The 17815-nt window shown below is 45.0% G+C and overlaps 1 protein-coding gene across 1 annotated transcript; it reads left to right on the forward strand.

Annotated features, from left to right (window-relative positions):
* Positions 1-4230: 4230 nt before the first annotated feature.
* On the forward strand, positions 4231-17815 carry cfap77 (cilia and flagella associated protein 77; the record flags this gene model as incomplete). The annotated part of the gene is made up of 5 exons (XM_083645476.1): positions 4231-4293; positions 4975-5025; positions 12467-12666; positions 14050-14155; positions 17693-17815. 5 exons carry the CDS (start codon positions 4231-4233, stop codon positions 17813-17815), a joined length of 543 nt encoding a protein of 180 aa, XP_083501602.1.

A 17815-nucleotide genomic window follows, 5' to 3' on the forward strand; every position in this document is an offset into this window, starting at 1 on the left:
AGGTACAAAAAAGTTTAAAAGAAGAAATACAAAAATTTGTGCATACATAGGGCATACATATACATACAGCAATGTAAGTGACACATACATACACATAGGGTAAAAAGGAGAGGAGACATACATATACACGAAGGAGGCATTCAACTTTGCAATTTAAGTGGGCACATACAGACCTTCAATTCCGGTATGCAACACAAATGAAACAAAAACAGGAAAAATTAGGGACATTGACCAAGGTGGACATAGGACTTTCAAGGACATACAAAAACAACACATGAAACAAAAGGGTTTAAATGTGGTCGCAGATTTGATTTGATCTGAGCCATGACTTTAACAGCCCCTTAAAGGTGTGAAAACTGCTACTCTCTCTGACTGACATTGGTAGGCTATTCCATAGTTTGCTACCCCTATAGGACAAAACATTTTGTCCGATAGAGGTGTGTGTGTGTGTGTGTGTGTGTGTGTGTGTGTGTGTGTGTGTGTGTGTGTGTGTGTGTGTGTGTGTGTGTGTGTGTGTGTGTGTGTGTGTGTGTGTGTGTGTGTGTCTGTGTGAACTCAATACTGCCCCATCTGGCGGAGTCAGGTTACAAAAGGAGGCTTGTTGCAGCAACCTTTATGAAAGTGTTGGATTATGGTGATGTAGTGTATATGCATGGATCTGCTCAGTGTCTTATTCATCACATTGTGAGATTCATCACACATTGTAATGACCGGCCCCTCACGCATCACTGTTCCTTGTGTGATAGGGTTGGTTGACCTTCACTGACATTGTGTAGACTCAGTCATTGGTACATTTTTATTTATAAGGCCATTCTTGGACTCCTACCGACTTATCTGTCCGGCTTTATTCAGCAGAGAAGTGTGGGGAGATACTCCCTATATGTTCCCAGAGCTCATATTTACTAACGGTTCCCATTGCCCGTACTGAGAGAGGGAAAGGGGATTTTAAGTTTGCTGCACCCTCCACATGGAATGTCAGAGTGAGTTTGCAGGTTAGGGAGCTAGTCTCGGTAAAGGTGTTTAAAAGTATGATAAGGGAATTTGTGGCTGGAGAAATGGGCTGTAGTGACTGTTTCAGCTAGAAGGATGTTTTGTCTACATCCTTGTCATATATTTGTAAAATAATGTACTCTACTTATTTGTAATGTTATTTGTACATTTTGGTAAATTGTTTTTATACTGTGTGTCTGTAACGGAACGCGGCTGCCTATCTTGGCTTGAGATTTTCAATTGAGTCAGAAAAGGTTGAGAAGCACTGCCCTATAGGGTGATGATGCAGGGCCTACATGGTATCTATACATGGTATGTGTATATCATGGTATCTATCTACACTATAATGCCAGCAGTGTCTGTCTCTCTGTCTCTCTGTCTGTCCTTCGCATATCTCGCGGTCGCTGGTCGAATCGACTTCAAACTTTGGGAGTGTGCTAAGGGGGACCTGACGTTTTTGTGCAATTTGGACACGAAACATGTTCAATATTAATACATTTGTGTTCAATTCTGTCCCACCCGCCCAAACATAAAACAAACTAAAACGAGCGCTCCTCTCTGGAGCAGGGTGGGGCGATGATCAGAGCCTTTTCCCAGCCAGGTGAATCATCAACGATTCTTTTAAGAAGAAGAAGAAGAAGAAGAAGAAGAAGAAGAAGAAGAAGAAGAAGAAGAATAAGAAGAAGAAGAAGAAGAAGAAGAAGAAATTGCTATAGCAGGCAGCTAACGTTAGCTAGGGAGAGCTAAGTAACTTTAGGCAGAGCTGGGTCATCTCTGCAACCAGACAATGGTCCAAAAGCATAACGCTACCAATATTTGCTAATCAATCAATCAAAACTTTATTCCAGACTCAAGGTCTATATAAAAAGACATACAACACTAAAAAGGATCCCTACAGACAGTAGGGGGGAAAAGCAATATCCAAATAAATAGTGCAGTGTTCATAAGAGCGACATATAGCAGTGTCTCCACAGAGCTGACTGATATCTGACATCACTACAGCAGGGATTTACCAACAGCGTGATAATGACATTTTGTGAGACATTCAGTGGACAGATAAATGTATACATCAGATTCCTCAACAGTGCCTGGAAGGTGTTAACACCTGCCGTGTCAAACATCTCACTTGGAGAGCTCCATCTAGGTCTCCTGAGCAAGATTCTCATGGTATCATTATATGCCAGTTTCTTTACCATGCACAAATATGGCCGCATCATCGGCATACATTTGTACATTAAAATCATGACATACGTCAGGCACAGGCGCGGACTGCATAATCGGGCACGTCGGGCAAATGCCCGGTGGCCTGGCCTGGCCTGGCCTGAAAAATAAATAAAAATAAATTGTGCCCGCAGTCAGGCCACTCACTGAACAGCAGGCCAGGCGCTGCCTACTGGTTTACTAGTGGTTTTATTACTTTATTCAGGGTTAAAGTGGGTGCATCTCATTGTAAAATTGGACTCGGCCCAAATTGGGCTTCAAACGGCCCAAATCTGGCTTCAAACGACCCAAACCGGGCTTGAAACGGCCCAAATTGGCCTTCAAACGGCCCAAATTGGCCTTCAAACGGCCCACATTTTTCGCCGGCGACCGAGGCGGCACGCGCGTCGGCCCGTATCGGCCTGGCCTGCTTCGTATCTAATGCCCGGCCTGAATTATGATCCCCGTCCGCCCCTGGTCAGGCAGGTCATTGATGTACAGGGAGAACAATAAGAATCGATCCTTGTGGGACACCGACTGGATTGTCAAGATAAGGGAATTTGACACCATCAACCATGACATACTTGTTTTCTGTTTGTTAGGGATGACTTGAACCATAGTATTGTATCTGCAGAAAAGTTGGGTATTTATTCTTCAGAATTTATTATATTGAAAATCACTCTGGACAGCCAATTTAGGTAATCTCATTGTATTTTTCTAGCTTCATAAGTAAATTGGTGTGGTTTGTCTTAGACCTCCCGGGCCAGGCAGAACCACCATGAGGTCTGCATCTGGCCCGCATCTGGCTGCATAATGCCCAATCAGTTAGACAGTGTGTACAACTGATTCAATCAGTTAGACAGTGTGTACAACTGATTCAATCAGTTAGACCAGGGGTGGGCAACTATTTTTCATGGGGGGCCACATGAGAAACCCAGATTGTTGCCGGGGGCCGAACAAATATTGTCATGCCGTAACCCATGGATGGGCAACTTTGATGATAGAGAGGGCCACAAAAAAATGTCCTCGCTACCAGATTTTGCTGAGGGCTGAACGGCGCCAGCACGAAAAATTTGGGGCATTTGAAGCCAGGTTTAGAGGAATAACTCATTTTAAATTAACAATTGTGATGTCATTATTCAGTCTTAACCACCAATATTTGATCCTTTTCCTCACTCACTCCTATGTCACCACCTGCTCTCCCTGCAGGGCTTGAAATTAACTTTTTTCACCACCTGCCAATATGGCTGCTAGATTTTAAAATTACCAGCCAATTAGAATTTCCACTAGCCGAAATGTTTTTCTTGAAATAAACCAGAATATGAGTGGGTTAATTTAAGCATACAGTAAGTATCACTAAATGGCCCGGGATTCTCAAAGCCTGTGTTGAGGGTCACACAAGAACAAAAATGCACTCTTGAAGCTAAATAAATCCAAAACCAACAAGATAATTATTTAAATTTCTACTTCAATGTAGAACAGTCATTTCTTACACATGAGATTACTTTTAGCCTTTTAGTCATAAATATTATTGAAAGATATTCCATATTTCAGACTGAAATGCTACAACAGAAGAGTATTGCCCAGAATGACATGAACATTTGGACACTTATTCAGCGGGTATATTGCATGTTGCGTTCAAGTGCACTGTAAAAAAAAAAAAAAAAAAAAAATTGCAATTCCATCGCGGGCCGTATGTTGCCCATGTATGAGTTAGACAGTGTGTACAACTGATTGAATGAGACACAAATAAGGGTAGCCTCAAAAAGCACAAGTCACTGGTAGACAATAATTCCAGGTTTGGATGTCTGTCCTTCGCGTATCTCGAGAACCGTTTGTCGGATCAACTTCAAACTTGGGGAGTGCGCTTAGGGGGACCTGACGAAGTGCAGTGGGGGGGGGGGGGGGGGGAGTGCCCACGGGGTGGTGAATGGGGGGAACGGGTACTGCACTACTTAGCATTAAAGACTCTACTGTTTGTTACAGATTCTTACCTGAGTGATCATCATTCTTCTCATAACCTTCATCATCGTCATCGTTATGCCTTCTCCTCGGGTGGGCGTGGTCAGAGACTCCATGCTGACCAATCCGCTGCTCATCAGGGTAAACCGTTAATTTGGTACACATTACACCACCAGAAAACCTGAAAATATTGGTGTAATATTACCTTGTGGCCACTAGAGGGAAAGGGCCTCAGTCTATATCAGTGTTTCTCAACTCGTGGGCCATTTTGAGTGGGTCGCGGATGTGTGCATGAGGGAAAAAAAGTTCTTCTACTCATTGAGGACGCATGGCATCCGTGGCCAACATTGTTGTCTTTCAGAGGCTGTAGTGGGCTCATTTTACATTTTTAGCAAAGGGCTTATTAAATGACTTGGAATATACATTTTTAAATCATTTTGGAAATAATCGGTCATCCCCAATCTGTTCAAGTACTGCTAGGGCCCAGGGTACACGTACACCTGGTTTGGAAACACTGACTAGAAGACATGTTTGTCATGTACTGCGCACACACACACACACACACACACACACACACACACACACCTACACACACACACACACACACACACACACACACACACACACACACACACACACACACACACACCATGCTAAACCTCTGTGTGTGTGTGTGTGTGTGTGTGTGTGTGTGTGTGTGTGTGTGTGTGTGTGTGTGTGTGTGTGTGTGTGTGTGCGTGTGTGTGTGCGTGTGTGTGTGTGCGCGCACACAGGCCTCTCTGGGTGTGAGTCTCTCCAAAGGTCTCTCTCTCCCTCCTGCAGACTTCACCTATGGCAGCAGCAGCTCAGAGAAAGACGGAGGAGTGGCAGAAGGTATCCTCACTCACTCACTTTATTTATTAGCAGACAGTATCAGAATTGATTAGTTGACCTTATTAGTGACTTTCCTTAATAAAATAAAGATTATTCACGAGTCCCAAATCTCGAGTCCGAGTCAAGTCAGTGTGTGCGACGTGAGTCCAAGTCCCCAGCTCCGCCCTTATGACCTGCATACCCAGAATGCCTTGCGGATGTCGGTTGTTATGGTAAAACAACTTCAGGTTAAGGTTAGGGTTTGGTCACAGTTAAATAAGTAAAACCTAAATAAAAAATTGTGGTCAGGGTGCCAAGAACTGTGGTTCAATTCCCAGGTCAGCCACATTTACATTTTTAACAAGCGTTTTTCTTAGCCTATTTAACCATGGCCAATTAGACCCTAACTCTAACCAAGTTATCTGACTTGACGAACCATAATGTAAGAATCAACCTTTGGGATGTAATAGATGCTTTTCACAGCAGCCATTTGTGTCTCAAAGGCAGACACAGTGCAACCAAAACATTCATGAAGGCCCCCGGGACTGGAACACCTAAATGAAATGGAAGTTGGAAACCATCATTAATGTTTTGGTTACACCTGTGTTTACCATGCCTTTAAGACACAAAATGGCTGCTGTGAAAACGGTTAGCATTTTGAGGGTCAGTCAGTCAGCTTCCTTCCAATTTACATAATTTCTTGATGTCACTCGAGCATTCTGGATACTTGCTCAGGGTTGTCAGTCAGCTTCCTTCAGACCAGTGGTAGAAATGGCGTTGAACGGTTGGGAACGGGGTTTCCAGAGCGATCATTGTGTGGGAACTCTGTGGGAACGCTCTTCGCCTCTTCCTCAGGGTCCAAGTTTTGTTTTCTTAAAAAAAATCACTTATAGATGTTTAGCACTGTTTCTCTAAAGCATTTTCATAAATCTGACCGCACCTGAAGGCACCGTGCTGAGCTGCAGTCAACACAGCCAATAGAGAACCGCAGGAATGAGTCCGGAAAACATTGATGCTAACACTTCCGGGTTCTTCACTGTTTTCGCCTATGGCAGTGATCCTCACTATTTCTTCGATGAGAGCCGCACTGGCAGGACGAAGTCAATAGGAGAGCCACTTTTACCGCAAAACACCAAAAGCCACCCCAACCAAGCACATCTGCCTACCATTTTTTTTGTTTTATTGTTTTCCACACACACACACACACACACACACACACACACACACACACACACACACACACACACACACACACACACACACACCAGTTTCCCCTAGAAAGTCTTTCAGGTCTGGAGGGATTTCAAATCGTACCCCGACCGCAACGGTGGGGGCCGTCGCTGGCGACACTAAACTTTTAGCTAACCTGTTCACATCTATGTTCGCAATGGCATCCCAAGTATCATCATTCATCATACTATTATGGGATGCGATGCGAACAGTTGTATTATGGGATGTGCGTTTCCCAGGCAACGACACACATTGACACGTTTTGGAACAGCGCTGCACGCTGGCACAATACTCCTGAAAGCAAAATGCTTATTGTTTTGAATGATTTGGCACCTTCTATTACTGTCAACACCAGTATTGTTGTATTGTAATAATATGCCTTAAAGGTTTATTGAAATTTTGGGGAGAGCAGGGGGGGGGAAATATTTAAAAAAAAAACTTTTTTATTTTTTTATTTTTTTTGCAAATTCTTAGAGCCGCCAACTAAAGCTTCGAGAGCCGCCAGCGTCTCGCGAGCCGCGCAATGAGGAACTAGGGCCTATGGGATTTTTGAATGGGTTTTTGGCGCGATGCTTCAAATAAGGTCTCTGGCCAACGCAAGCTTAATCAAACGCGAACCAGTGTTCAGCGGGATAAACTTTTATGAGTTTATAAGCTTTTACGTGCCGTTAAAAGGGCGGCTAGCTAGCAAACGGCTAAATGAGACTACACTGTTGAGTCGACAGGGATATTATACGTCAATAACGGCATCACTTCAAAGGACGAACACGGAAATTCTCTTTCCCTCACCTGGTTCAGCCCGGGGTAATCAGTGCACAGCAGCACAGACATCTACAACAGTTGAGTGGTGACGTGACATGGAAGCCTTCCAATCAATCCCCATTGATGTTGCTGCACTGCCGATTCATGTGTTGAGCTCAGCGTCCAGGGAGGGGGTGTTGGAGATGGTCAAGCCAAGGTAGGTGAAATCCTCCAACACATCAAGGGTGTAGTCGCCGCTGGAGAAGCTGGGGATACTGCTGACCCATGATGTTGGTTTTCTTGAGACTGATAGTGAGACCAAACTGCATGCGTGTGCGAAGCAGCTGATGAGGCATTGTAGAGCTTCCGCAGTGTGCGCAGTCAAGGCAGTGTCATCTGCAAAGAGCATCTCCCCAGTACTTTCCGCACTTCAGTCTTTGCTCAGACGTGCGAGGTTGAAGAGGTTTCAGTCGCTCCTGGTGTGGAGGTATACACCATCATTTCATTGGCTGAAGGTGTAAGATAGCATGAGAGAAGAAGATGCCAAAAAGTGTCAGAGCCAGCACACACCCTTGTTTCACTCCACTCCTAGGGGAATGGGTTTGAGGAAGAGCCATCATACAGTGGACACTCCTTTGCAAATCTTCATGATAAGATGTAATCATGCTCAGGAGCTTGGGGGGACATCCAACTCTCTGCAGCAGAGTGAAGAGACCTTTCCTGCTGACAAGGTCGAAAGCCTTGGTCAGGTCAATGATAATCTCTCGAGACAGACTTTTGACTTGCATCGAAAATCTGTCGGCAAGCTCAGTGAAAAGGCGAATAACAACGCTCGTAGGAGGCAGGCTGCGCTTTACCCAATCAAAATGGAGTGGACGTGACCAAGAGTCAACCGGTGTGTAGTAAAACATACCATTTTCAGCATGTAGCAACTGGTAGCAATGAACTAGTGTTGTTGTTTCATAGCGACGGAGGGATTTAAGAGCGACATACAGGGAGCGGAAAGGAAATCCATAAATGGTCAGAGCCGGTCGGTCTGAGCCAATGGCAGAGCTTGCAGGGAGCGGAAAGGGATTTTCTTCCGCTGGCGACCTGAGCCCCTTGAGTTCCGGTTATTCATGCATTGAACGAGCCTGCCCCCAGAGGTCCGAGGAAAATTATACCTCTTTTTTAACCATTGGGTTCCCAGATTGGGTCAATGAAGGCTATCATGTGGTCGTCTGCTCGTGGCACTCCTCTTGCAGTTGTCTTGGTGAGAAGATCATGTCGATTGTGGATCTTCCTGCTCTGAATCCGAACTGCACCTCAGCGTAGGGTTGCAAGTGACTGCAACCTGTACAGTACTACACGGATGAAGGCCTTGCCATCAATGCTGAGGATGGATATTCCACGGTAGTTGTTGCAGTCACTTGGATCTCCTTTCTTCTTGTAGAGACTGATGTTAACACGTTGACTGCCAATGACGAGATATCTCGGCTTACAGAATCCAACCGTTGACTGCCAATGACGAGATATCTCGTCTTAAAAAAAAAAAAAAAAATTGGACGGTGGGACGTGGATCAACGCCCCCCACATCTCCTATAAAATTATTGGAGCCACCCAACGTGTACAACCCATTCCACCGACCCACTAAGTGGCGACAGTGCTCTCCTGACTAGAGGAAGGCAAGCAAAAAGCAGTGTGAGGAAGCCATTCTCATGAAAATGGATTGGCGAAAACGCTTTCGCTTTCGCGCTGATTGCTGGCGGTGAGGGATTGCAAATTTGCATAATAGATTACGGGTGGAACACACTTTGAAACACGCAGCATAAATAAGACCAGAATCGCAAAAGCTTCATCAAAGCTCTCAACCGAAACCGCAAGAAACGAGCGAGCCCATCCAGACTTCCTCAAAGAGCGGCCGCCAGCAGACAGGAGCAGCAGCAAAGCAGTGAGACTGGTGACGCGAGGTTACAGCAGCAGCAGAAACGAGCTTGTGACACGGCCGCTGCAGCCAAGAAGACACACACGGAGGGAGGAGTTTGAAAGAGAGGGGTGTTTCCTGCTGTTATGGAGGAAATTACTGTTCAAAACTATTGTTTAGATGTCTGACGTCTTACTGATGCCAAAAATGAATGGTTAAAGTGACTGTTCTATCGAATTTCACAAAAAGCCATTTATCTCAGAATAAATTTTCAGACGCTGAAACCATGCTGTATTCAACTGCTAATGCTTACATAACTACTAACTCTACAAACTAACTCTTTTAGACAGAGAAAGCACACATTCTATTAGTTCTTTTGAGATATTGTGTGTTCACAAAATCCTAACAGAAAAGAATCCTCAGCTCTTGAAAGATGAGCCAGAATCCTCAAAAAAAAACCTTGGCAGAAGCTAACTACAGTATTGAAAAACGGCTGGCAGTGAATGTGTTAACATCGCGTAGTGTGATGATAGCATTGCGCATGTCCTGGAGCACTGTCCCTTCCTCCCAGCACTGTAGTAGGAGTTCATGCAAGTGGATGAGGAGAGCGCTCATCTTGCCGGCCTTGATTACCTCCGGGGGAATGCTGTCATTTCCTCGAGCTTTGCTGCAGGCTAGGGTAGGCTCAATGTTCTCAATGTTCAGTGCTTGAATGCCTCTTCGATGGTGTTCGCTCATGTAAGGCTGGGATTGAGGTCCTGGCTGTATTGATACGTGGGTGTCCTGCCTCCTTTGAACGGTGGATTTTGGGCTGAAGGCGCACCTTGCTGCCAACCGGGGAGTGGTCGGTGTCACAGCCAGCACTGTGGTAGCTGCGGGTAATGACAAGGACTAGCTGGTGCCAATGAATGGTGTGATCCGGGGTGCCGCTGATACTCTGTGGTTGAACTTGGTGGAGAAGAACGTGGGCATGCACAATTTCTACTATTACTAAACACGGAAAGTGAATTTGCGCGACGAGATTAGATACAAAGCGATTTCGCACGGGCGGCGCAAATGATGTGACATTTTTAAACAAGGCGAGAAGAGTCGCATACACTGTAACATTAATACTGATAATAATACTGACAATGATATGAATGCTAATGCTAATACTGATACAGATCATCGACATATAAAAGATGGACTGAGGACCTGGTCCCGTTCAGTGAAGCCGCTGCATGTTAGATCGCCGCTCTGGCGGCTGTATCCAGTATAGGTCACATGGCCCGCCTCCCCAGGTTAGTGGATGGGGAAATGGACAACTGAAACAATCAAAGTACATGTCAGATATTTTTTTCCCAAAGGTGGTTTGTATCATTTTTGATAGTTCTTATCACGCTAATGCATGTGGAAGTGGTCATTTTTCTGATCAGTTTGTTTTTAATTACTATTTGACATAAAAAGGGATGATTGACAGCTGTGGCAGACAGGCTCTTCACCTTATAGATCTAGTTTCCATAGAGAAGACACTGCTTGGTAAAACAGAAGGAAGACACTGCTTGATCTGTCTACCAGACTATATCGATGGACCGCAATAAAAAGGACATTGTTTTGAGAAAGGTGCGCGAGGAAGTAACGTTGGTTGGGGACTGAAGTAAGTTCAGAAAATCATGTTTTATGAGTTACTCCAGCTACGTTATCGGTTATTTTAATACACACACAATGGTTTTAACCGATGCAGGCTAGCATTAGCCGCTTGTGTTAGCCGGCTGTTTTGCATTATTTGTCGGCTTAATATTACTATAACCTAACAACCGATAATGATAGCTGGAATAACACAATAGACACATATTTTCAGAACTTACCAGGTTGTCCAACTGCCTGCGGATGCCAGGAAATGTGTTCTATACAACTCCCGGGTATAAAATGAGGCCTACACAATACCAGCCATTAGTAGCTAACGGGTTAGCCTGTCGCAAACAGACACTAGAGGTTTTATTTGGGGTGAAGCACGAGGAGAGTATTTAGCCTATATGGATATCTCTGGGAAGTGCTTTTACTATGGGGATGTTCGCAAGCTCCTCCCCTCGTAGCTGTTGTATAAGGATACAGCTGGATAACGTTAAAAAACGACCCGACTGAGAGACAGAAGCACTGGGCTGCCCAGTCAGTAAACGTAAGTTACAACGTAGCCAAAGGTTCAGTTCGATTTCACCTGTTAAACCAACATTTATTACAAAATGAATTAAATCATAACGTTAATCAAATGCTACGGAAACATTAGCTAATCAACAGAGCTGCAAAGATCAGTTAATCAGATAATAATTTCCCCCCCGGTTTGTTACCCAGAGGACCCCGGAGTCTGGCTGCTAGGAGCAATCTCCGACAACGAAATTCAGATTCCCGTACAGGTGTCAGTTTGATAAACTGACCTCGTAGTGGGAATCTACATGGTTACTTTTGCGGAGACAAAAAATATTATAACTTAAAATGCCATATTGACAGAGCCGCCAGAGAGGATTGACTACACAACGCACTGTGCACAAATCTAGAAGCAGAAGCTCTAAGAAAGTTTAGAGGGGATAGAGGGGGGGGGCTCAGACTGAGGTTTCAACCCAAAAGAGCTGCTGCGCAGACTCTGGTTCTCTGATCTGAGAAGATTTGGGCTTCAATAGAACATACAGGGAGGAGAAAGGCACGCTCTCTCCATTCATATATATCTCAATGATACAGATACTGATAATACTTGTGTTAAAGCATCTCTTCAGTTATTTCCACTCTGGATCTTCTCTGTTCAAAATGTCGTTTCTCCTTCTATAGATCTGTAACGAGCCGCAAGGTCACTTAACTCTCACGTTGTTTGTTGACTATCAAATCAGTCTTCAGGCGAAACAATATTGCTCAATATCCACTTTATTAGCAGCCATGTCAGCGTCACACATCAACAACACATTCACATTCAGTTCTGTCTCCTTCCAGCTTCCGCCCAGGCTTTCAAGACTCTTAAAGGGACCGTGCTCACTCCACCACACCACGGCCCCACCCACATCACATCCTGATATGCTGTTCTATAGTAATGTGTAGGTGAACTGACAGCTCACACAGGGGCGTAGGCAGAAATTCAATTATGGGTGGGCCTGGATAAAATTGGGTGGGCCTGGATAAAATTGGGGGGGCAATTGCATGACGAAATTTTGCGCGCAAAATTCCTAGATGTCATGAAGTTGTCATGCATTAGACTCTGGAGATGATGTGCCCTGCGTTTTTAAGCTACAAAACCATTAGCTAGCAAGGCAGCAGCAAGTTTGCCTCTAGAAAACAACCAATTTAAAAAAAAAAAAAAAAAAAAAATTGGGGTGGGCCAGGGCAAGAAGTGGGTGGGCCTGTGCCTACCCAGGCCCACCCGTAGATACGCCCCTGAGCTCACATTACAGATCTTTCAATATTTGTTGTATTTTTTACATTATATTTCTGTTATATTATACATCTCTATCTCTCTCTTCTCTCTCTCTCTCCCTCCCTCTCCCTCTCTCTCCCTCCGTCCTTCTCTCTCCTTCTCTTTCTCTCCCTCCCTCTCGCTCAGTCCTCTCTGGTTGGAGTGTTCAGTCTGTATCACCCCCTTCTGGCCGGTTGGTCTCTCTGGACTTCGTTAGTCTGAACCGTGAGGCCGTGAAGTCCGGTCTGGTGACGGCTAAAGAGCTGAGTCAGTACCGCGCCCAGGGCCACACACCCCACAGGCCACGCCCCCCACAGGCCCCGCCCCACCGCCCCGCCATGCCCGACATCACGTTTGGAATAACAACCAGGTGAGAAATCACACACGCAATCAATCAATGAGACGTTACCACTCAACACCCACTTTTGTTTGTGAATGATTGTCGTGATCAAAAGTGCTTGATTTTGCAGCAGCTTTTCTCAAACATTGCAATGCAATTTGCTGTTTTGTGTGATTTTTTTTGCAGTAAAATTTTGGAAACTGGCCAAAATTGCAAGTCGATGGGATTTTTTTGAATATCAAAAATACACATTTTTACTATCACCTGTGCTATATTCATCTATTGTTTTGGTGTGACTTACCGATTTTGGAGATATCGGCCATAGAGATGTCTGCCTTCTCTAATACAATGGAACCACTGGTGCAGCCAGACTTGGCACATTGGGAGTGCCACAGAAACACAGGGTGTGCCAGGGGGCGAACCATTTGGTGGCGGCCGACCCCCCAAAAATTAGGCCTTTTCAAGCCAGATTTAGAGGAATATTAAGATAGGACTGTGCTGAAATGGCAGCAAGGCTGGCAAAATACAGCATCAACTTGAATTCTGTACTCTAGCCAACTGTATCTGTTGTACCGTTTAGCTGAAAAACACCTATGTGTTCTAGTCGGGAAAGAACGTACGTTTGATTGGCATGCAGGTTTGTCTACTGCAGAGAGATCTGTAGCGTTAGTGTCCTCTGGCTCTGCTGCTGCAGAAACCACTGGTGTGTTTTTGGCTGCGTCCCCCGCTGTTAACGTCATTGTTTTGGCTGCATCATCTTCATTATCTCCACTGTCCACTACCAATACAGGTGCGGGAACAGGTGCACTACAAGCCGCACTTGTTGAGGGGGAGGGTGATGAGTCATCTTCTTCCTCGTCAATGAGACGTTTCTTGCCTTTGTCGAAAAAGCTTAAAAGCGAGCTCTGTTTCATGTCTTCTTGATTTGGCGCTGCATTTGTTTACTTTACTAGACAGCTTAGCTGGTTTCCTATGATGCTCTGGGGCACAGAGTCTATAGGTCAACGGACACTTACTGTGTGTCCGTTGACCGCTGTGCATGACAGCTGCAAAAAAACGTTATTTCCCCCCCCCCCCCTTTTTTGGGGGTGTGCCAGCTGCCTGTGTGGGTGGCAATGGCACACCCAGGCACATCTGTAGCTACGCCGTAGAATGGAACTGGATGGCACTCGGCTTGTGGTGCTCAAAGCAAAAAAAAAACACATTTTTAAAACTCAACAGCAATGTCTCTTTCCAGAAATCATGACCAGGCTACTCAAGATAATCCACAGATCTTGTTGTGAATACCTACAGGTACAAATAAAGTAACTGAACCTCTCTGTCCTTCTGTCTATCCATCTGTCTCTCTGCCTGTCTCTGTCTCTCTTTATCTGTCTCTCTGCCTACCTGTCTCCCTGTGTGTGTGTCTGTCAGGCCGTCGTCTCCTCTCTCTGACTTGTTGTCTCATCAGTTTGCTCGACGCTGGCTGGAGGAGCAGCAACTCAGGAGTCCAGCCGGCGACCAGCCGCAGCACAGACAGGTGAGCAGACAGACAGGTTAGCAGACAGACAGGTGAGCAGACAGACAGGTGAGTACAGGTGAGCACACAGACAGGTGAGTACAGGTGAGCACACAGACAGGTGAGCAGACAGACAGGTGAGAGGGAGAGCGAGGGAGAGCGCTTCTGATGCTCAGAAGTCATTTTTTGCAAGTCCAAGTCAAGTCTCAAGTCTTTGAGCTAGAGTCCAAGTCAAGTCTCAAGTCTTTGGTCACAAGTCCAAGTCAAGTCTCAAGTCTTCTGAGCGTTCTATCATCTGCTGGATGCCATCCGGTCTGCTTAGAACACTGCATAGCTAAAACTAAGGAATCTAAGGAATTCAAAGCATGTACTGTATTATCTTCACTCCTTTATCTACAGATGTTACTCATCTAACTTGCCTGTTTTACTGCCACATTTCCAAGGCGCTGCTGAGCTGCTGTGGCAGCAGTGAGGAGGGCCTTTTGTAAAGAACAAAGACAACATTTAAATAACAAAAGTCCCACTTTTACCGCTGTGGCAGTACTGGCCAACTAATTGAGTAACAACTGTATTAGAATAAAGTATTGATTAGCTGACATTATTACTTAGTAGACATATTTTGTGTGTGTGTGTGTGTGTGTGTGTGTGTGTGCACGCATACACTTGTGTGTGTGTGTGTGTGTGTGTGTGTGTGTGTGTGTGTGTGTGTGTGTGTGTGTGTGTGTGTGTCTGTGTGTGTGTGTGTGTGTGTGTGTGCAGTCAAAGCCAGGTTGTATTCCGGACACCAGGACCAGCCTACTGAGGAGGAGCAGGGTGCTGCCACACACACACACACAGTTCAAACTGCCTCGCTTCACACAGGTACACAACACACACACAAAAACACACACTGTTCAAACTGCCTCGTGATGTCATCAGTGATGTCACTTGAGCCATTGCGATGTCAGTGATGTCACTCGCAATTATTGAGTTACTGTGACATCATCAGTGATGTCATAAATCACTGATATGTCGTGGGCGTGTGCAGTATGCAGCGATCACAGCAATGACAGAAAACAATCTCAACCCAGCAAACATTTTCACGTAGAAACGACCGTCTTCTGCACGTCTGTTACGACCATGAAAAAGTGAAAGTGAAAAAGCAAACAGGAGTAACATAAGTATGAGTCCAGGACAAAAGGAGATAAACTGAATTAAAATGATCAAACAAGGATTTATTAAGATGGTTGACCAAATTACATAGAAAATAAAGCAAACTACACTATAAACAAAAACACAATCCTACCCTCCATAGCCTACAAAAAACATGAAAAAAAGGGGGGGGGGGGGGGGGGGGGCGACAGACCCCTACACGGCTTCCTGAGTTAGCAGTAACCAGTAACAAAAAAAAAGTAGAGCTGGAATCAAACCCAGGGTCAAAAGTCAATAAAGTAGCTAGTATAGAGAGGCCAGAGAAACACAAGCTACAGAGTCAATGTGAAATATGGCAAAAGGCCAGTAAGCATATAAGCATCAACTTAAAGGCCAGTAAGAGGTAACAAGCAAAGTCAAGTCGACAGAAAAACAATGCAAAAGCCGGCCATTGGGCTGACAGCTAAATGGCAAAAGCTGCAGCTTCAGAGTAGCACACAGAGAGGAGTCTCCCTGGCTTCTTATGCTGGCTTGATTGAGAACCAGCTCCAGGTGAGGAATCCTCACAGCAATCAGGCAATAAGTGGGGGGCGTGTCAAAAACATGTTTGTTTGCAGGGGATCTTTTAAGTTTAATAGTATTCGAGTCAGGGCTGGACTGGGACCAAATAAGCTACCTGCCATGTGTCAGACAGGCCCACAATTTCGAATCGGCCCAATTTTTCGAGCTCGCGCTCGCATGGGTTGGGGATTTACTTATAAAGCCACATGTGGCATTAACCCAGTCTTAAGGTCCTTACACACCGAGCACGTTTTTTTCGTGCGATTAATTCGCACGTCAATAATATTTTCCGAACCTATATCAGTCAATGCAACCGTGCATACCGACGGCGAAGTTTCGCTGAGCGTTATTGCGGTGTTTATTTTTTCGAACCACGTTCGATTTTTCAGAAATTCGCTTCCGACGTGTACACATCTGTGGCTGTGATTGACAGGTGAGTCAAAACTCGCATCGCAATTTCGTGCCGTATATTCGCATCGCTCTTGATGTGTAAGGACCTTTAGGTGTAATGATGTTGCAGCATTGAATAAACGTGCCCAGTGAGAACTCAACTTTTACTTATTAAATAGACATAAGTACAGTACTAAACATAACACTGATTTTTTTTTAACGCAAATACAAGTGTATTGATTGTTGTCATGTTGGCATCCCTACCACTAGGAATCAGTATTGTTATAGGTGAAACTAAAAAACTAAACTTAACTAAAACTTAGATACTCAAAACCAAAAAATATAGAGTAGATTACTTTGGACATAATATAGCCACACAAACATTTCCCATATGTCTGATGTATCTTTCCCCATAGTCTGTTACAACTCAACTCATTCCATGCCTGTGTTTGATGGAGCAAGCAAGCAAGTCATTGGAAATAAAATATTGTTTATAAGTTACTCTAATAAGCACAGTTTAGATATTAATCTAAACGTTATAAAAACGTGAAAATCATAACGTCGTTGTTGCCGTTTAACCCACCTGGCTACCACCATGAATAACGTTATGTTAGCTAGCTCACTCATCGATTACCTAGCAGTGTGCACCAATCCTAAAAGTTGTCATTTTGTTGAAATTAAGTAGTGCTTGGTCGATCATATGTACGCCGAATTTACCAGCAGGCTCTACGAATTTGTGAAGGCCTTTAGGTAGTTTTCTACCAGGTAGGTGCGATTGCCGATATCAAGGAAGGCAGTGTGTTAAATTGCCACATTTTCTAATAGAGTTTGGCGTGTACCGCGTCAAGGCTACAAGCCAGAATCCTATCGCTTGGTCAAATTCAAATAGCTGCCACACTTACCTCAAACGAGTGAGACGCAGACGACGACGTCGATGTGAAGTCAGTGATTTTAATCCGTTTAGGTGGACGGTGGTGCCATGATGCAGCGCCACTTTTCAAACACTGTGATTGAAGTGACAGACAGTTGCAATGGGCTGGCCCAATTGTACGTGGACCAACGTTGATTGGTTAGAGGGCCGGTCTCACTCCAGAGACCAGAGTCATTCATGATTGACGCCTGAATGGGCCGCTGACGGCCGGCCCAGACCCACGTGGACCAACGTTGATTGGTTAGAGGGCCGGTCTCACTCCAGAATCATTCATTATTGACGGCTGAATGGGCCGCTACCGGCCCAATCAAATACATAATACATACTTTTTCACCAACCTGACCGGCCCACTAGCCAGCGGCCCACCGGCCATTGCACCGGTAGAATTACATTGCAGTCCAGCCCTGATTCGAGTTATATTAATATGATGGGAATTCCAGTGAATTTCAGCACAGAAACAGCCAGTAGAAATATACTTTTACTTTTATACTTTTGCTTTCTTTATCAACTGTGTGCCTCTCTTTCCTCATCTCCTCTCCTCTCAGGTCGCTCCTGCTCTGGACTCCTTCCGGACTCCGGAGGACCGTCTCCGGTCCTTCAAGGCTCACCGCTCAGAATGTGTGTCCAGGAGAGGAGCTCAGGGTCTGGGCACGTTCACCCTGGACTGA

Source organism: Poromitra crassiceps (assembly GCF_964638095.1).
Source record: "Poromitra crassiceps genome assembly, chromosome: 10".
In the NCBI taxonomy this organism is placed as follows: domain Eukaryota; kingdom Metazoa; phylum Chordata; class Actinopteri; order Beryciformes; family Melamphaidae; genus Poromitra; species Poromitra crassiceps.